This window comes from Ranitomeya imitator, chromosome 5, assembly GCF_032444005.1.
Source record: "Ranitomeya imitator isolate aRanImi1 chromosome 5, aRanImi1.pri, whole genome shotgun sequence".
In the NCBI taxonomy this organism is placed as follows: domain Eukaryota; kingdom Metazoa; phylum Chordata; class Amphibia; order Anura; family Dendrobatidae; genus Ranitomeya; species Ranitomeya imitator.
In genome coordinates, this window is record NC_091286.1 from 118,491,339 (window position 1) to 118,513,391 (window position 22,053).

General features: G+C 42.6%; 1 protein-coding gene across 3 annotated transcripts in view; it reads left to right on the top strand.

Annotated features, from left to right (window-relative positions):
* LOC138681526 (proton-coupled folate transporter-like) overlaps positions 1-18,353 on the top strand; it is a 730,145-nt gene extending 711,792 nt beyond the window's left edge. For all 3 annotated transcript variants that reach the window (XM_069769104.1, XM_069769106.1, XM_069769105.1), the window contains one exon: positions 17,990-18,353. In XM_069769104.1, coding sequence (XP_069625205.1) covers positions 17,990-18,044 — 55 coding nt within the window. In that variant the 3' untranslated portion in view covers positions 18,045-18,353. The remainder of the gene's footprint in view (positions 1-17,989) is intronic.
* The last annotated feature ends 3,700 nt before the right edge of the window (positions 18,354-22,053 follow it).

Here is a 22,053-nt window from a genome sequence, read left to right on the forward strand (position 1 = left end):
AATGGCCAGACCGAACGAACCAATCAGACCTTGGAAACATATCTGAGATGCTTTGTTTCTGCCGATCAGGATGACTGGGTGTCCTTTTTGCCTTTGGCTGAGTTCGCCCTTAATAATCGGGCCAGCTCGGCTACCTTGGTTTCGCCATTTTTCTGCAATTCTGGGTTCCATCCTCGTTTCTCTTCAGGACAGGTTGAGTCTTCGGACTGTCCTGGTGTGGATACTGTGGTGGACAGGTTGCAGCAGATTTGGACTCATGTAGTGGACAATTTGACCTTGTCCCAGGAGAAGGCTCAACGTTTCGCTAATCGCAGACGCCGTGTGGGTCCCCGACTTCGTGTTGGGGATCTGGTTTGGTTATCTTCTCGTCATATTCCTATGAAGGTTTCCTCTCCTAAGTTTAAACCTCGTTTCATTGGTCCGTATAGGATTTCTGAGGTTCTTAATCCTGTGTCTTTTCGTCTGACCCTTCCAGATTCTTTTTCCATACATAACGTATTCCATAGGTCATTGTTGCGGAGATACGTGGCACCTATGGTTCCATCTGTTGATCCTCCTGCCCCGGTTTTGGTGGAGGGGGAATTGGAGAATATTGTGGAGAAGATTTTGGATTCTCGTGTTTCTAGACGGAAACTCCAGTATCTGGTTAAATGGAAGGGTTATGCTCAGGAAGATAATTCCTGGGTTTTTGCCTCTGATGTCCATGCTCCCGATCTTGTTCGTGCCTTTCATGTGGCTCATCCTGGTTGGCCTGGGGGCTCTGGTGAGGGTTCGGTGACCCCTCCTCAAGGGGGGGTACTGTTGTGAATTCTGTGGCAGAGCTCCCTCCTGTGGTCACAAGTGGTACTTCGGCTGATTCTCTCTGTGAGCTTCTGTTGGTGGAGGGAAGTGGTACTGCGGCTTCTGAGTTTCCTCCCTCAGGTGATCTGGTGAGGTCGTTAGGTGCTTCTCTACTTAACTCCACCTAATGCTTTGATCCTGGCTTCCTGTCAATGTTCCAGTGTTGGACTTTCTTTTCCCTGGATCATTCCTGTGGCCTGCTGCTCTGCATACTAAGTTCTTCTTTGCTATTTGTTTGCTATTTTTTCAGTCCAGCTTGTCTAATTTGTTGCTGGAAGCTCTGGGACGCAAAGGGTGTACCTCCGTGCCGTTAGTTCAGTACGGAGGGTCTTTTTGCCCCCTTTGCGTGGTTTTCTTTAGGGTTTTGTGTAGACCGCAAAGTTACCTTTTCTTTCCTCGATCTGTTAAGAAAGTCGGGCCTCACTTTGCTGAATCTATTTCATCTCTACGTTTGTCTTTTCATCTTAACTCACAGTCATTATATGTGGGGGACTGCCTTTTCCTTTGGGGTATTTCTCTGAGGCAAGGTAGGCTTATTTTCTATCTTCAGGCTAGTTAGTTTCTCAGGCTGTGCCGAGTTGCATAGGCAGAGTTAGGCGCAATCCACGGCTGCCTCTAGTGTTGTTTGGAGAGGATTAGGGATTGCGGTCTGCAGAGTTCCCACGTCTCAGAGCTCGTTCTATGATTTTGGGTTATTGTCAGATCACTGTATGTGCTCTGACCGCTATGTCCATTGTGGTACTGAATTGCCTTTCATAACAGATACCGAATTGTCTGTATGACGTGCAGAGGTAGATGGAACAGTCCCATTTCCTCCTAACTCTTCCGTAGCGCTCGAATCAGAGTCGGTGGTCAAGTAATCTCTTTTGTGGTAATAATTTTTCTTCCATACTTGTCCTTTTTTAAAAGATCTCTTTTTCGGATATTTCTGCTGGTTATGTGATTGAGGGTTTTTATTCCAGGAAAACGCTCTGCCGGTTTCGAAGTCTCCTTTATCTCGGATAAATTTGTCTCTTTTGCGTGATTTTATCTCATTTTGTAATGACACCAATCTCGTATCCAATCTTTTATTTACTGATGTCCATTGTGACTCTGACAATCTTGTTTTCAACTCTTCTTTTGTTTTGCCGAGCTCCAATTTTGTGGATTCATAATTCAAAATATTCTGTTTTAAAACCCATTGTAAAAGGTCCTGTGAACATTTTAGTAATATACTTTCCCATTCTTTTTTGAATGATTGTTGCTAATAACAATGGTAGCGGGAGCGGCTGATGGATGTACTCATTAGCCGGCTCCTGTACTGTAAATAAATAATTTTTAAAAAAGGCGTGAGTTCCCCTGTATTTTTGATAACCAGTGAGGCAAAACTCACAGCTGGGGTCTGAAACCCTCAGTTGTCAGTTTCTATAAGGCTTATTATCAAGGATAGACAAGTCTCAATGCTGTTTTTTTTAAATTATTTAAGTAAATAATTTAAAAAAAAACGGAGTAGGGTGCCCCCCATTTTTGACAGCCAGCCTTGCTAAAGCAGACTTCTGGGGACTGGTATTCTCAGGCTGGTAAGGGGTCATAGATATTGGGGTTCATATTTGTGGGGTTGATGTCACCTCTGTATTGTCTGATGACATCAAGCACATGGCTTAGTAATGGAGAGGCATCTATAAGACATCTATCCATTACTAATCGTTTAGCTACAGTATATAGTAAATAAACACACAGTCTGAATAAAGTCCTTTATTATAAGTAAAACAAAACACATTTTTATTTAAAAATAACAATTACACTTATACTCACCAAATGCCTATTCCACCTAAGCCCTCTTTTCCCTGTAATAAAAGTAAAATAAAAAGACAACAATATACCATACCTGTCTGTCGTTCTGTCCCACATCATAATCCATGTCTGGGGGATAAACAGTTTTCAACCTGGACGGTGCCAAGATGCAACTGTCCAGGTTGAGAACCACTGGAAACTGAACTGCTGCGAGCGTGGCCTCAGAGACCGGTGGTGATGTCATCGAGGTTTCCTCCGATCACTGAGGCTCCATTCCCAGCCGGGCTGAACTGCCGTGACCTCGGTGAGATCCTTGCTACCACTATTCTGGTACCGTAACCTGAACATTTTGTAACTGTTTGGCTGAACTCGCCAGATCGGAACATCCAAGGGTCTGCCCATCTCTAAACATACCCCATTGATTTTGTCAAATGCAAAATATCCTTTCAGTTTGTTAGGATGTAAAAAAGTTTAAAATATTTAGCAGCAATTTTTCATTTTTCAAAAGAAATTTACAAAACTTATTTCAGTTTTGAATTGACTTTAGGTGACCTATACATATGAAACTTTCTAAAACGAATGCTATTATATAATGAGCACCCCTCTCCATATTGAAAACTGCTGTCATGGAGTTTTTTAAATCATTAGATGCTTTGCAGGAATTAATGCAAAGTAGCATGACAGGAAAGAAAAATTATATTTTTATAGCTAAAATTTTGCTAACATCTGAACAGGCCACAGCAGCTGGCAGATTACTTGCCGTTGGATTATCATGCTAACCATGAGGACAAAAATGATTTCCTTTGCTGATAGGGTTTAAGAGTCAGCCCCACACTGTTAGTAATCTATATGCCACTGTCACTATTGGCAGCATAATCTAGGGGTTAAATGGCCGTGGTCGGTGGCAACACCGATTGTGGCTGATGTAAAAGGGTGTCGACTGTAGTGTACAGCTGACAGCTGCTGCACTTTCACTCTTTGGGGATGCTGTTCACTTATAGCATAGGTCAGCTAAAAAGGTGTCTTGGGGATCATTATGGAGGTAAGTGTACAGGGTGATTCAAAAAAAGATGCTGCAAAATTATAGCCTCTATATTCATAACCAAGAAAACAGCACAAATGTATTAACATGAAAAGACACATTAGCTATCCAAGTTTTATTTGTACAATACAAATGTTCAAAGTGATTTCCATTAGGAACCTTGACAGATTTCTAAGTGGTAGCTCTGTTCTGTCCAGAAACGCGTCAGCATATTCTTGCACATAGACTCGATTGTTTCAGTGATGATCTATTTCTGGTCATTCTGACCCTGTGGCTGAGAGAGCAGATACCTTGAGTCCTTGAAATACCTCAATAGAAAGAAGTCACAAAGGGTTAGATCTGGCAATTTTGGAAGCCAACAAAACATTGGTGAATAAACCTGAGAGAAAGCATAGCTGAAACAGTGAAGTCCTTATCTTAGGACATGCGCATACATCTGAAAAGAACTGGAGTACTGCCTAGTTATGTACTGTGTCACATTTGATAAATCTTGTATAGATAATGAGTCTTTTCATGTGAGTAAATTGTGTTATGTTCTTTCACTTCACACTTTCCTTTTGAATCACCTTGTATATTATATTACAATGACTTAACTTCAAAAGAGCTGTCCAGGCATATAAAAAATTAAGAGTTGATTTGCAGTCACAGTGCAGTTGCGGTCGCTAAACGGTGAATATAACTGTGCTGGTCAGCTCTGTCCAATATTGTCATCTGGCTGCATTTAGGCTTAAAATAGTTTACTGGTGGGGATTTCAGGAGTCAAACCTCCAGCAATCTGATAGTTAAGGCAATGATGGGGTTAATATACATTTTCTAACGTTAACTTTTTTTCTAGTAAACCAAGTGTAAGAGCAGCCAACATTTTTTGAATTCTAAGTGATATAACTTTATATTTTGCTTTTTGTTTCAATTCTCTATTATTTTCCAGATATTTGCTATCAGTGATTGGAAATTATTTTGTTTTAATTCAGAGGTTAAAATCTATGTAAACCAAGTCTAGAAACCAGTGGCAGACACTGACAGCTTAGGGGTAGTGTTGAGCGATACCTTCCGATATCCAGAAGTATCAGTATCGGATTGGATCGGCTGATAACCAAAAAATATCGGATATCGCCGATACCGATACCCGATACCCATGCAAGTCAATGGGACACAAATATCGGAATGTAAATAAGCCCTTTCTGTCCTTCTACATCCTGTTCCGGAGGGGGAAGAGTGTGGGCGGTGCGTGGGCGGACACTGTGCGTGTCTGTGTGTGCGGGCAGGGTCTGTGCGGGCCTGCTGGGGCTCTGTGCGAGCCTGCCGGGGCTCTGTGCAGGCTGCCGGGGCTCTGTGCGGGCTGCCGGGGGTCTGTGTGGGCCTGCTGGGGCTCTGTGTGGGCTGCGTGGGGTCTGTGCGGGCTGCCGGGGGTCTGTGCGGGCCTGCCGGGGCTCTGTGCGGGCTGCCGGGGGTAGTACAGTACAGTAGAAGTCCATTCATCTGGCTAATGTGTTCAATCAAAAAAAATATATATATACATACTACATACATACTACATGCATGCTACATACATACATACTACAGGCATACATACATACTACATTCATACTACATACAGTACATTCATACATTAAATACAATACATACATACAGACACACAGTACATTAAACATAGAATACATACTCTGTTAGGGCTAGCGGAACGCACCAAATAATAAGACAGATAGAGTATGGTGCGTTCGCAGCCCGGGGTCCACCGTGCAGAGATGGAACCTGTTGCCAAGTAATGATGGACTATATGGCGGTACTCATAAGTATACACACGTGGGTTAAACTTCACCCAGCGTGAAGGAAGCGATCCTGTTGCATCACAGGACCGCGGTACCGCACATAGAGCGCGAGCAAGTAGTCAGCGAACTCAACCCCAACTAGGATTGAAGTCCGATTAGACCCTTGCTGGCACAACACCGCAACTGGGTGTGTAAGGAAACTAATTAACAATATTAAGGCACAAGAGTGCATGCGGTGCCGCACTGATGAACGCCACTAACCACCCAGGCTTGGGTAAGGAAAGCACAGAGGAAGTGCACGGCGCCGTACTGGCGGTCACAGCAACTGGACGCTGTAATGTGTGATACGTGCTGTAGGATAAGTCAGGTGCTAGATAGCAACCATACACCTTCCGCGAACAGACATTCAATAGGGTAGGGGTATCCAAGGACGACTTGCACTCACAACATACACACATTAACAATTGTACACTAGCGCATGGCCGTGCGGTCATGCGCAGTTTATATAGTTGCAGCACAGGAAGTGGCCACAGAAACTTTGCCCTTCCAAGACCTGCCAAGAGGACCAATGGAATGTGCTGCAGAGCCTGAGCACATGACCCTCGATCTCCAACGGGAGATCTTGCCCTGGGCATGCTCAGTGTGTGCAGACAAGGACTTAGTCCCAGAGAAGTCCGCTCGCTGCTGACCAGCACTGGATTTAATGGCAGAAGCTGAAGAAGCAGCAGTAACTCTCTGTACAGAGTGAGACTGAGCAAGATGCTGGGACCGACGTCCCTGCTGAGCAGACTCCACTGCGGCTGGATAAAAATGGGAGACCGCAGCGGAGATGGCTCGAGATTCCCCCTGTGCAGAAGCGGGAACTCGAGACCTAACATACTCACCATTACTTGTCATTTTGATCCCGAAGCCAGTGTCATCTGTAAAAATGATTAAAATAAGAAACAACCATTATACTCCCTGATCCGCAGAAATCCACTAGTGTCCCATGACGATCTCCCGTGGAGAATGGCAGCATCAGCTGATGCGACTGCTCTCCAGGGGCTCCAGGAACACAATGACGGGAGGAAGGTATCCTTCCACACTGTATTCCTCCGCCGCTGTAAAAAAACAGTCCCTAGTCTCACTTTTGGCATTGCTGTGTGAGAAATTTTCCCACGCAGCAATTGCCATAAAGTGAAACTTTGAACTATAGTAACCTCAGTGATGCACTGCAGGAGCCATTGTCTCCTGTCAGTATGTCACTGAGGGTCCTATAGAGCAGTGACATCACCCGATGTCACTGTCCTATAGGGGAGAACGCTGTGGGACACTCAGTATTAATTGGACTACGGCGGACAGGTAGTATACGGTTTATTATTTTACGTTTTTTGCAGGTGCTGAAGTATGGTAAGTATGGTTAAATGAAGAATATTAAAATACTTTTTTCCTAATGTGTGCGTGTTTTATTAATCCTTTATTACTATTGGATTAATAATGGATAGGCGTCTTATTGACGCCTCTCTGTTATTAACCCGGCTTAATGTCACCTTACAATAGTAAGGTGACATTAACCCCTTATTACCCCACATCCCACCGCTACACAGGAGTGGGAAGAGAGGGGCTAAGTGCCGGAATTGGGGCATCTTACTGATGCGCCATTTCTGGGGCGGCTGCGGACTGGTATTTGTAGCCGGAGGGGTAATATCCATGGCCCCTCTCTAGGCTATGAATATCAGCCCGCAGCTGTCTGCATAGCCTTTCTGGCTAATTATTTTTTTGGGGGTTCCCCCTATTTTAGAAGCCAGTAAAGGATACGCAGACAGCTGCGGGCTGATATTCATAACACACTACAAATATTGGCCCCCAGCCGTCGGCTTTCCCCCTCTGGCGCAGAAAATTTTAAAAAAATTAAACGCTCTTTAAGGCCTCTTTCACACTTGCGTCAGTACGGGTCCGTCGCTATGCCACGCTCTACCACTTGCAATACTTACCTCTCCTTGCTCCACCACTGTGTAGTCTGTGCTGTTAAATCCTTTAATGGCACTGCCAATACAAATTTGTTGAAATGATAGATGATAGTTAAAATATACAGGGGCCCTGGCCTCCATTTAGACCAGTTAATACTTTGTGCCTACTACCACTGTCTGCTACTCAGCAGAGGAGCCCCCCCATGTTCCTAGCTATGCCACCTGTTTAGTCCGGTTAGCAATTTTGAACTGCATTTAGACTACTTTATTATTTGGGCCTACTAACTGTGTCTGCCACTCATTACAGTTGTCCTCCACTGAACAAAGCAATGCCGCCTGTTTAGTCCTGTTACCAATTTTGAACTGCATTTAGCCTACTTTATTATTTGGGCCTATATCTGTGTTTCCTCCTCATCCTGCCCATTGCCTAGCCACTGCTAGATGAGTCTGCTCGCACATTGACCCAGATCACTACATTCCCCTTGCACTCTACACAGCCAGAATCTGACCCTGCTGAAAGTCAGGTTCCCCTTCTCGCATACTATACTACTACTATACCACCTTACACGGGGGCAAAGAGGAAGGTGCAGATTCCTTCATCAGGTGGGGGGGGCATACTCGTTGGCGACGTCACTGGCACAGGGCCCCTCATAGTACGCAAAAGTGTCTCTGCCAGTGGGAGACGCCACCCACCGTCAAACACACCGCCGTATTATGAGGTGCCCTGTGCCAGTGCCATTGAGTGGGCCCCCCCTCCTTGCTCTGGATCACAGCACTTGCAAAGTTGATATACTTACCTCTCCCTGCTCCACCGCCGTGAAGTATTCCACGTTTCCTGGGCTCACCAAAATCTTGAGCCAGCTCTACCCGCCCACAACTTTAACCAAATGACCAGCAGTTTTCAATGCCTAACTATTATTTTAAATTAAATTAAGATTGACTAGCTTAAGTAATAAGAATTGATGTTTTTGGCATTAAAATGGGCACTGTAGGTGTTTTCCTGTCCTCCACTCACTGCCGACTTTGAATCCCCATTGACTTGCATTGGGTTTCGTGTTTCAGTCGGCCCCTGACTTTTTGCAATAATCGGCCGATTTCACCCGACCCGACTTTTGACAAAGTCGGGTTACACGAAACCCGACTCGATCCGAAAAAAGTAAAAGTCGCTCAACTCTAGTCAGTAATACAAGTCTATGGGTAAAAAACGCATCATGCAAGCACATTTGCAGGATCCGTTTTTTTCCCAAAACGACGGATTGCGACGGATTGCTAACAATGCAAGTGTGAAAGTAGCCTTAGAAACATCGGCCTTTCTATTATATATCTATGGATATAGAGTATCTACTGTATCTATAGATATATTTATAGATAGTATCAAAAAAAGAAAAGCAGCACAAAAATAGAAAAAAGTGGACTTTATTGCCTGAACGGCATGGCAACGTTTTGGAAACAAAATTGTTTTTCAAGCTTTTAAAAGGATTTTGTTTTCGAAACGTTGCCACGCCGTTCAGGCAATAAAGTCCACTTTTTTCTATTTTTGTGCTGCTTTTCTTTTTTTGATACTATCATTGGAGGCTTTTGGACTGCTGGATGGGAGAGCTCTGCACGATATTGAGGTATTGCTGGATGCTGTTCCAATTTTTTTCTTTATATTTATAGATAGATATATCTATAGATACATAGATGTATCTATCCATATATCTGGCTGCTTTCACACATCAGATTTTTGCCGTCAGGCACAATCCGGCGAGTCTTGAATAAAACGGATCCGGCAGAAAAAACAGATCCGGCGGAAAAAAATAGATCTGGTGGAAAAGAACGGATCAGGCGGAAAAGAACGAATCTGGCAGAAAAAAACGGATCCGGCGCGGAGAAAAAACGGATCCGGCGGAAAAGAACGGATTCGGCGGTAAAGAATATATGGTGGGAAAAACCAGATCTGGTGGAAAAAAATGGATCCGGCGGAAAAAAACGGATCTGGCGGAAAAAACGGATCCCTTTTTTTCACAACTCGCCGGATTGTGCCTGATGGCAAAAACCTGATGTGTGAAAGCAGCCAGATGTATGGATTGATACATCTATGCATCTATAGATATATCTATCTATAAATATATTTATAGATAGATATATCCATAGATATATAACAGAAAGGTCGATGTTTCTAAGACTACTTTCACACTTGCATTTTTAGCAATCCGTCGCAATCAGTCATTTTGGGAAAAAATGGATCCTGCAAATGTGCCTGCAGGATGCGTTTTTTACCCATAGAGTTGTATCAGCGAAGGATCGCAACGGATGGCCACACGTCGCATCTGTCGTGCAACGGATCCGTTGTGTTTTGGTGTTGAAGTGAACAGGTGTGCACATTTTTATGCATGGGCTTTCTCTTTCTTTGGTTCTCTTTGGTGTTGAAGTGAATGTTTTTTTGTCCGTGGCGTCTGCCATTTTCTACCGCGCATGCGCGGCCGAAACTCCACCCCATCCTCCCCGGACTTCAGAATGGGCAGCGGATGCGTTGAAAAACTGCATCCGTTACCCACGTCAGGGCACAAATTTCATATTGTGTGTCTGTACGTCGGCCCGACGCAGAGTGACGGACCCATACTGACGCAAGTGTGAAAGAGGCCTTAATGAGCGTTTAATTTAAAAAAAAATGCATGGGCTCCTGCTCAATATTCTGCGCCAGAGGGGGAAAGCCGACGGCTGGGGGCCAATATTTGTAGCCTGCTATGAATATCAGTCCGCAGCTGTCTGCGTAGCCTTTACTGCTATTAAAATAGAGGGACCCCCCCAAAAAATGATGTGGGGTTCCCCTATATTTTATAGCCAGAAACGCTACGCAGACAGCTGCGGGCTGATATTCATAACCTAGAGAGGGGCCATGGATATTGCCCCCCCGGCTACAAATACCAGTCCGCAGCTACCCCAGAAATGGTGCATCTGTAAGATGCGCCAATTCTGGCACTTAGCCCCTCTCTTCCCACTCCCGTGTAGCGGTGGGATATGAGGTAATAAGGGATTAATGTCACCTTGCTATTGTAAGGTGACATTAAGCCGGGTTAATAACGGAGAGGCGTCAATAAGACGCCTATCCATTATTAATCCAATAGTAATAAAGGGTTAATAAAACACACACATTAGGAAAAAAGTATTTTAATATTCTTCATTTAACCATACTTACCATACTTCAGCGCCTGCAAAAAACGTAAAATAATAGTAGTCCAATTAATAAAGAGTGTCCCACGACAATCTCCCCTATAGAACAGTGACATCGGGTGATGTCACCGCTCTATAGGACCCTCAGTGACACGCTGACAGGAGACAATGGCTCCTGCAGTGCATCACTGAGGTTACTATAATTCAAAGTCTCACTTTATGGCAATAGTTGTGTGGGAAAATTTCTCACACAGCAATGCCAAAAGTGAGACTAGGGACTATTTTTTTACAGCGGTGGAGGAATACAGTGCGGAAGGATACCTTCCTCCCGTCATTGTGTTCCTGGAGCCCCTAGACAGCGGTCGCATCAGCTGATGCTGCCATTCTCCACGGGAAATCGTCGTGGGACACTCGTGAATTTCGGTGGATCAGAGAGTATATTGGTTGTTTGTTATTTTATTTATTTTTACAGATGGCGCTGGCTTCGGGGAACAAAGTGACAAGTGATGGTGAGTATGTACTCTATGTTTAATGTACTGCATGTCTATATGTATGTATTGTATGTAATGTCTGAATGTATTGTATGTAGTATGTATGTAGCATGTCTGTAGTATGTATGTAGTATGTATGTATGTACGTAGTATGTATGTAGTATGTATGCCATGACCACATGACTGTACGGTGGACAGGTATGGGATATTGTTGTTTTTTATTTTAACTTTTCTTCAGATGACAAGGGTGATCATTTGGATTGAGCGTATAATAAAGCTATTACAACATCATGTGTATTTATTTTATTAAAATACTTTTTTCCTAATGTGTGTGTGTTTTTTAACCCTTTATTAATATTGGATTAATAATGGAGAGGTGTCTTATTGACACCTCTTCATTATTAACCAGGCTTAATGTTACCTTACAATAGCAAGGTGACATTAACACTTTATTACCCCATATCCCACCGCTACTTGGGAGTGGGAAGAGAGAGGCTAAGTGCCGCAATAGGCACATCTTACAGATGTGCCTTTTCTGGGGTGGCTGGGGCAGATGTTTTTAGCCTTGGGGGCCAATAACCATGGTCCCTCTCTAGGCTATTATATCTGCCCTCAGTCACTGGCTTTCCCACTCTGGCGGAGAAAATTGCGCGGGAGCCCACGCCAGTTTTTTCCGTGATTTAACACCTAAAGCTCCCAAATTTTGCACACACACACACTGCTAACATTACTAGTGAGGAATACGTAAGAATATAAGGGATGTAAAATGGTTTGCTATATGTAAACCATGTCTCATATCCTGTCGAGTTTGATAAGAAGATAGCAAAAGCTGGCAATTGAATTACTGGCTTTTCTGCTATCTAGCTCTGTATTAAATATAAATATATATATATATATATATATATATATATATATATATATACTGTATATATACACACCCTGTCTTGGGCTCTGCATGCTGCGGGTGACCCTCTAGTGTCATCTTTTTAGCCCTGCCATGTATCTTTTGTCTGGTTTTTAATTATATTGTGATTTAATAAAATGATTGTTATTTGGACTTCATGACTTCCTGGTGCTCCTTTTTTTGATTTGTTTATTCTATATTGCAGTTGTCCATATGTCCAGGCATAGGTGGTGGTATATTGGACAGGAATATAGCAGTGTGTGGTTTCACATACACACACGTTCAGTCTAGACATAATTAGTTTCCACCATTGATAATGCTCTTCGGGATTTTCTTGTATATATACAGTACAGACCAAAAGTTTGGACACACCTTCTCATTTAAAGATTTTTCTGTAGTTTCATGACTATGAAAATTGTAAATTCACACTGAAGGCATCAAAACTATGAATCAACACATGTGGAATTATATACTTAACAAAAAAGTGTGAAACAACTGAAAATATGTCTTATATTCTAGGTTCTTCAAAGTAGCCACATTTTGCTTTGATGACTGCTTTGCACACTCTTAGCATTGTGTGTCTGTGTCGGAGTGGAGCTTTCTGCCCTTTACTGATCCAGCCTCTGGCCCATCCATCTGGCCCAACAAGAGTCACACTCATTTCATCAGTCCATAAAACCTTTGAAAAGTCAGTCTTAAGATATTTCTTCTTTATCTTATGTTTCTTGTTCAAAGGTGATCGTTTTTCAGCATTTCTTACCTTGGCCATGTCCCTGATTAACCCACACCTTGTGCTTTTTGTTACTCCAGTAATGTTGCAGCTCTGAAATATGGCAAAACTGATGGCAAATGGCATCTTGGCAACTTCACGCTTGATATTCCTCAATTCATGGGCAGTTATTTTGCGCATTTTTACCCCAACACGCTTCTTGCGACCCTGTTGGCTATTTGCCATGAAACGCTTGATTGTTCGGTGATCACACTTCAAGAGTTTGGCAATTTTAAGACTGCTGCATCCGTCTGCAAGACATCTCACAATTTTGGACTTTTTCAGAGCCTGTCAAATCTCTCTTCTGACCCATTTTGCCAAAGGAATGGAAGTTGCTTAATAATTAAGCACACCTTATATGGGGTTTTGATGTCATTAGACAACACTCCTCCTCATTAGAGAGATGCACATCACCTGATTTACTTAATTGGTAGTTGGCTCTCGAGTCTGAATAGCTTGGAGTAGGACAACATGTATAAAAAGTATCATGTGATCAAAATACAATTTTCCCAATAATTCTGCACACAGTGTATATTGTTCTTGCACAGTGGGCTTTCTTCTGTCTATGTCTGCCAGTGTCTGATACCATATATCCCCAAAGACCCCAAAAGTTAATAATACATGGAAAAGCTGTGGCTGGACATATTTTGGTACAAATTAGTGACTAAGCATGGATTTATGAATGGGCCAGTTACTCCATAAACAGTGCTGTTTTAGGTAGGCAAAAAGAGGGGGTTCCTTGGAGAAGCTCTTCCTTCTTCATATGAGCAAGTATTTGGAATTGTCAAAATTCGACAGGAAAAAATACTTTTGGATGAAGAAAACTAATTTGCTGTTAGACAAATTTTATTTTTTAACCTCTTTCTGGCATTGGATGTACTATTCCGTCAATGTGACCTGGAACTTAATTCCCATGGACGGAATAATACGTCACAGGCGAACAGCTGCGCTCCCGGGGGAGCGCGGCTGATCGCGGCCGGGCGTCAGCTGATTCTCACAGCTGACACCCGGCACTAAGTGCCAGGAGCGGTCACGGACTGCTCCCGACACTTTAACCCCCGGAACACTGTGATCAAACATGACAGCCCCTCTGCCTTTGGATCGGAGACCCCGCGGCATGATGCGGGTCCCGATCGCTGCCGTCAAGACCCGATGTCATCATGACGACATCTGGGTCTCCAGACCTGAGATGCGCAGTGATGACCAGGAAGTCTCTCAGGCCAGTGTAATAGAAACTGCAGCACTGGCAGCTTCTGTAGCATGCAGATCTGCATGATATAGAAGCAATCAGCCTGCACAAAATGATTGTCCCATAGTTGGACAAAGTGTAAAAGTAAGAATGAATTTAAATTTTTTTTAATAATTGTAAAAATGTTTAAAAAAAATAATAATAATAAAATCAATATTTATTCCATCAATAAATAAATATTTGAATAAAAAAAATCTAAACAATAAAAGTACACATATTTAGCATCACCACATCCCTAACAACCCGACGTATAAAACTGCCCCACTAGTTAACCCCTTTAATGAACACCGTTAAAAAAAAACAAGGCAAAAAAACAATGCTTTATCATCATACTGCCAAACAAAAAGTGGAATAAGACGCGATCAAAAAGACGGATATAAATAAACATGGTACCGCTGAAAATGTCATCTTGTCCCGCAAAAAACAAGACACTATATAGCTCCATCACCAGAAAAATAAAAAGTTATAGCTCTCAGAATAAAGTGATGCAAAAATAATTATTTTTAAATAAAATAGCTTTTATGGTATAAAAGTACCAAAACTTAAAAAAAAAAAAATGAGGTATCGCTGTCATCGTACTGACGCAAAGAATAAAACTGCTTTATCAATTTTACCACACACGGAATGGTATAAACACCCCCCCTCCAAAAGAAATTCATGAATTGCTAGTTTTTGTTCAGTCTGCCTCACAAAAATCGCAATAAAAAGCGATCAATAAATGTCATGTGCCTGAAAATGGTATAATAAAAATGTCAACTCGTCCTGCAAAAAAAACAAGCTTGCACATGACTCTGTGGACCAAAATATGGAAAAATTATAGCTCTCAAAATATGGTGGTGCAAAAACTATTTTTTAGTGGTAATATATTTGCGCAAAATGGGACCTTTATGGAGAAAAATCAATTTGTTTACTGGGAGCGGTATGCTACTATACAGACAGAAAGATGGCAAGTTGCCCCTTTAGTAATAGCACTTGACTCCACTTGGACAGTGTGCTTATTTTTGATAGTAAGTTAGGGTTTATGTGCAATGAATTTAAGGTTAAAATAGGTTTATGATGGATAAACAAGATAGCACTTGGTTCAAACAACAATTGCACAAATCCCAACTTATTAGATACACTTCCCCTCTCACTGGGGAAGATGTTAATAACACAGACAGGAAGAGGTGCCTTATTAACGTTGCTATAACTGGAGTAAGGATGGCGTTAAAAATGCCATACAGACAGACTATTAATAAAAACACAAAGTCCAATGACAGAACAGTTTGCTGAAAAATTTAAACTAATCTGTAGTCCTCATAAATAGTCAAGTCCAAAGTTGTGCACGCCTAAAGGTTGCCGATGCCTATTTATGAGGACTACGGATCATGTTTGTGGAAAAAATATGATTTTTTTATTTTCACGCTCGAGCGCTATAAACTTTAGTGAAACACCTGAGGGTTCAATGTTCTCACCACACATCTAGATAAGGTCTTGGGGGGTGTAGTTTCCAAAATGAGGTCACTTGTGGGAGGGTTTCCATTGGTTAGGCACATCAGGGGCTCTCCAAACACGACATGACGCCCACAGACCATTTCATCAAAGTCTGCATTCCAAAATGTCACTACTTCCCTTCCAAGCCCCAACGTGTGCCCATACAGTAGTTTTCTCCCACATATAGGGTATCAGCATACTCAGGACAAATTGGACAACAAACTTGGTGGTCCAATTTCTCCTGTTACCCTTGAGAAATAAAAAATTGGGGACTAAAATATCACGTTTGTGGAAAAAATATGATTTTTTTTATTTTCATGCCTGGGCGTTATAAACTTTAGTGAAACAACTGATGCTTCAAAGTTCTCAGCACACATCTAAATAAGTTTCTTGGGTCTAGTTTCCAAAATGGGGTCACTTGTGGTTTTTTTTTTTACTGTTTAAGCACATGAGGGGCTCTCCAAACGTGGCATGGCGTCCGATCTCAATTCCAGCCAATTTTGCGTTGAAAAAGTCAAACGGCGCTCCTTCCCTTCCGAGCTCTGCCATGCGCTAAAACAGTGGTTTACCCCCACATAAGGGGTATCATCATACTCAGTCAGGACAAATTGCAAAATAACTTTTGGGGTTTTGCTACCCTTGGGAAAATTAAAATTGGGGGTGAAAAGATCATTTTTGTAGAAAAAATATGATTTTATAATTTTATGGCTCTACGTTATAAACTTCTGTGAAGCCCTTGGGGGTTAAAAGTTCTCACCACACATCTAGGTAAGTTCTCTGGGAGGTCTAGTTTCCAAAATGGGGTCACTTATGTGGGGTTTCCATTGATTAGTCACATCAGGGGCTCTCCAAACGTGACATGTCTTCTGATCTCAATTCCAGCCAATTTTGCATTGAAAAAGTCAAACAGCGCTCCTTCCCTCATATATTTACCCCCATATATTAGGTATCGGCGTGCTCAGGACAAATTGCACAATCATTTTTGGTGTCCAATTTCTCCTGTTTTCCTTGGGAAAATAAAAAAATTGGATCTGAAGTATTTTTTTTGTGAAAAAAAGTTAAATGTTTATTCTTTTAAAACATTTCAAAAATTCCTGCACCAGAAGGGTTAATAAATTTCTTGAATGTGGTTTTGCGTATCTTGAGGGGTGCAGTTTTTATAATTGTGTTACTTTTGGGTATTTTCTATCATATAGACCCCTCAAAGTGACTTCAAATGTGAGGTGGTCCTTAAAAAAATGGTGTTGTAAAAATGAGAAATCACTGGTCAACTTTTAACTCCTATAACTCCGTAAAAAAAAAAAATTGTTCCAAAATTGTGCTGATGTAAAGTAGACATGTGGGAAATGTTACTTAAGTATTTTGTGTGACATATCTGTGTGATTTAAGGGCATGAAAATTCAAATTTGGAAATTTGAGAAATTTAAAAATTTTTTGCCAAATTTCCATTTTTTTCCCAAATAAACGCAGGTCATATCAAAGAAATTTTACCACTAAAATGAAGTACAATGTGTCACAAGAAAACAATGTCAGAATTACCGGCATCCATGGAAGCGCTTAAGAGTTAGAACCTCATAAAGGGACAGTCGTCAGAATTGTAAAAATTGGCCCGGTCATTAACGTGCAAACCACCTTTGGGGTAAAGGAGTTAAAGAGGAATCTGCTGTCTGACCCACGAGAAGCATAAATAAAGGAAAGTCTCTCTCAATATAAACCACTAGGGCCAGGAGAGATGAGTCGCCCGCTACCAACTTCTCCCCACCCAGCTTGAAGTGATTGCAGGTCTCTCCTTGTACTCAAATATGGAGAGTCCTGTCAATCAAACAAAATCAGGTTTAGAAAGCCTGGATGGGAACCTCCCCTTGTGCTTTATATAATTTAGGAGCCTGTTATTTTTTTCATCCTACTATATCTGGCAGCATGAATTTACAGGTCCCCTCTAAAGACAATCTATCTCCAGGCTTCTGTCATCCCATCTGAAAGTAGCCTGATGTAGGGACAGAAATCCTGATTTCAGCATTGTGTCACTTACTGGCTTTCTGTTGTTTTGATAAAATCAGTGTTTTATCAACTCCAGATCTACCAGTTCTATGATTGAGCTTTCTATAACCCCGCTCACACCACTGATTGACAGCATTCTGTGTGCACTGTGCATAGGCAGAAAGCTGCCGATCAGTGGCTGGGTGTGATTATACTGAACTTATAAATATGGAGGATTACATGGCAGCAGGTTTACTAGCTCTTTATTTATAATATCCTCTTCATAAAACAGTGAAATAGTGATTTTTCTGTTTCTGAGTCTCTGTCTATACATTATGCAGCCCTCGGATTAGGAGGCAAAAACTGGGACAGATTCCCTTTAAGTGTATCACATAAGGGCAAATACAATAAATACAGCGATATTCGATATAATGAAATGAATGAGGCTCCTTTTAAAGAAAGTCAAATGCGGTATTGTTACACAGGCAGATTATCATTATTATTATGGACTGCTCTTTCCTGTATTAAACTGTTCTGTGCTTTACATGTGTAATTATCGGAATAACACATTTCCTTTTATTTCTTTTCGTGAAGGTGGATCAGTGAAATACCCACTGAACTCCCTAAGGTGATCGTCAATGAAGAATAATTGGTAGGAAAAAGATTAGTATATAAAGGACCACAAAAAAATATTGTTTCATTAAAAATCCTTACATTTTGTTTCTCTGCTTAGTACTTGAATCATTTGAACATGTTATTAATATTCTGCTGGGCCCAGCGGCATGTGAGCATATGGAATGATTGCAATCAAAGAAAACCAAAGGGTTTAAAAGTATAAAAATAATGCTAAATTTGTTAACCATGTAACTAATATAATGACTTGGTGCCTTTTGATGTATAAGATCTTGAAAGTACTGTAAAATAATATTTGAATAAAAACTGTATGGATTATCTCAAATTGGAGTTTATTTGTAGGTTTCATTATGCCATGATAAGTCTTTAAATTGTCAAAAATTGACTGGGACTTTAATCTCTAAAGTGTATTCCAACTTCAGCAGATAAATCAATTGCAGCTAGTGATTTCCAGCTAGTCTTTCAGTATGGTAGTTGCTAGACCTCAGGCTGCGCAATGTGTGTGATCTAATGAGTGCAGGTACTTTCAGTTTAGAATGGTTATATAAAAATAACAACAGTCTATGATGAATGTGCTTGTCATTGGCGAATCACAGATACTACACAGTTAAACATCTATTATCTTGTCATGCTTTTCCAAAATGTGGCATGTGATGATCATGACTAGTGTTGAGCCACCTCCCTAGTGTACGGGTTCGGTTCGGTCTGTCGAACAGGGAGGTGTTCGCCGAACTGTTCGTCGAACGTTCGATGAACACCGTCCAACCCCATTGAAACCAATGGCAGGCAAACACAAACACATACAAACACATGGAAAACACATAGAAAACATGTTAAACGGTGTCCAAAAGCTGACAAACTGCTCAGAAGACACAACAAACATGGAAAAAATGGAGGAGGAAACACAGATATAGGCATGTCATGCCCTTCTAAAATCAAGAAAGGCTGGAGTAAAAATCTAAACTCACTCTACCAACACCCAGACGTCTTGAAAAAAAAAAAAAAGAAAAGAAATATCTTTAGGTAGAATGGCGGCGGGTCCATTCCGAACACTTTCCTTAGAAGACGTAGTGGTACCCCCATTGGGAGTTGTGCCAAAAAATGAACCCAATACATTCAGACTAATCCACCATTTGTCATATCCAAAAGGCAGGTCAGTAAACAACAACATCGACGTGGGACAAAGTACAGTACTATGTACTGTACCTCCTTTGACGAGGCAATCGGGCGGGTCAAGAAGTTGGTAAGAGGCACCCTAATGGCCAAAACAGACATTGAGGGGGCGTTCCAGTTACTACCTGTGCTTCCGAATAGTGTCCTTCCATTGGGCTGCTTCTGTGAAGGAGCAAACTACATAGATCGCTGTTTGCCCTACTAGGCCCAAAATGATTTCCTGGGCTAGATGGCGGTGTAGCTTGGTTCATGGGTGGGGTACTCTGCTGAGTAGCACCAAATTCTATTAGGCCCAAAAGGATTTCTTGGGCTACATGCCATTAAAAATAGTACTTAGGTAAACAGGCGGTGGGTGGCTGGGCTACTCTGCTGACTAGCAGACACTGAAGCTTTGGAGCAGAATTCTGAATCCCAGGCCATAGTATGAGGAAATAACTCTGCAGATGAACCCACCCACCTGGAATTGACGATGGCAACGTCATGTAAAACTCAGCAAGGGAACTAAATAAAAGAGTCTCCATTTTTTCCAAAAATTCAGCCACAGACACCACTTAAGTGGCATCAATTTCGCCAGAGTTTTTTAAAACGGTTGGTGAGGTGATTTTCAAAAATCATCCAGCTTTTAGTCTCCCCAAGTTGACACAGGGGTAGAAAAGTCCTTGCGGATCCAGGATTTGTTCATCTTGATGAACGTTAGTTTGTCTACATTGTCACTGGACAGCTGCGTGCGCTTATCTGTCAGCACAACACCAGCAGCGCTGAACACACGTTCAGAGAGAACGCTGGCTGCAGGACACGACAAGATCTCCAAGGCGTGAGTGGCGAGCTCAGGCCATATTTCAAGATTGAAAGCCCAAAATGAGCAAGTGTCCAGTTCCACAGTCATGGCATCGATGTTAACTTGGAGATACTCTTGTACCATCCTCTCAAGGCGTTGGCTGTGCGTCAGACTTCTTGTCTCCTGTGGCCTTGAAAAGGATGGTCTAAAAAAATCTTGAAACGATTGGAAAAAATTGCTGTTGCTATCAGATACGATGTTACTGTTACGGTTTGAGTGATGACTCGATAGTCCCACGGTTGGCAAGTTAGAACTCAGAGTCTGGCTACGTGCGCCACTGGTGTTTTGTGGAAAAGCAGATGTTAGATTCTGTAGGAGTCTCTGCTGATACTCCTGTATGCGTGAATCCCTTTCTATGGCAGGAATTATTTCGCCAAATTTGTATTTGTACTGGGGATCTAAGAGTGTGGCAACCCAGTAGTCAGCATTACTTCGGATTCTGACAATCCGAGGGTCATGTTGCAGGTAGTTCAGCAAGAAGGCACTCACGCATCTTGCACATCCAGGAGGACCAAGTCCTTGTTGTCTTGGTGGTGGTGAGGTGAGAATCATGCTTCCTTCGTCTGCCCTTTCCCCCCAACCTCGCACAACAGAAATTTGATCAAGTTCTCTCTCATCTGATGAGTCTTCTATGCCCAGCGCCAGTTCGTCCTCCACTTCTTCCTTGCCTCCTGCACCTTCCTCAACAGTTTGACTGCTACCATTCGCCCTCAGTAACCCCTCTCCAACAGCCTCCAATGCAAGCCGCCTTGGTGCTGCCAACCTTCTTGACCTTGGAGATATGATCCCTTCCGCATACGACTCCTCCTGTTCCTCCTCCTCTTGTTCCACCACCTGACTCCGAACACTGTGTAAGGTGTGCTCCAGCATGTAAATCACCAGAATGGTCATGCTGATAATGGCATCGTCAGCACTACTAAACATCTTTGTTGCTATTTCAAAATATGCGAATGGCGGAAGTGAGCACACAGCGACCATGCCCTCTGCAGAAGCCCATCCAGTCCGGGATAGTGGGATAAAAATTGCTGGACAACCAGGTTCAAAATATGAGCCATACAAGGCATATGTGTGACATTGCCCCGGCGAAGGGCCGCACCCAGGTTTGCAGCATTGTGGCACACAGCCTTCCTTGGCTGCAGGTTGAGTGGAGACAACCATTGATGGAACACAGAGCTGACCACAACTCCTCTGCTGTGTGACTCACATTTCCCAGACATTTCAAAGTAAACACTGCCTGATGCTGTTGAGACCTGGTGACAGCATAGTGAGGAGGTGTGCAGGATTCCTTCTACACCGATACAACGTGGGTGGCATTACCAGACAGGCTTTGGGTGCAGGTGGAGGACCGAGAGGAGGTTGAGGAGGCAGATCAGTGGAGGAACTTCTAGATACAAAGGATCGACGAGCAACTCGTGGCAACAGCAAGACTTGGACAGCAGCCCCTTCTCTTGATGTCGCCTTAGTTACCCAGTGCCCAGTCACCAACATGTAACACACCTGTCCATGTCTACTCGTCCAAGTGTCTGTGGTGAAATGCACCCTGTCACACACAGAGTTTCTCATGGAAGCGGTGATGTTGTGTGCGACATGCTGGTGTAGCGCAGGCACAGCTTTCTTTGAGAAATAGTGGCGACTGGGCATCTGGTACTAGGGCACTGCGACGGACATAAGGTCTCGAAAATCCTCTGTGTCCACCATGTGGAAAGGCAGCATTTCTGTAGCCAACAGCTTGCTGATGGAGAAATTCAACCTCTTAGCTTTGTCATGGCTAGGAGGAAATGGTCTTTTACTTGTCCACATCTGAGGGACTGAGGGCTGGCTGCCGTGCTTAGACGGAGTTGAGTAGGGTGTCCCCGGCAAACTGCAGGTCTGTGAGGAAGGTGCAGGCAGAGATGATATGTTGCCTTGATCAAAATGTGGGGTTGATGTCGGAGAGTGCTCAACACCAGCAGGTGTTTCCACTAGCAAATGTCCTGACGACCTGCCAATCACACTGGCTGTTGCGAGTAAAGTG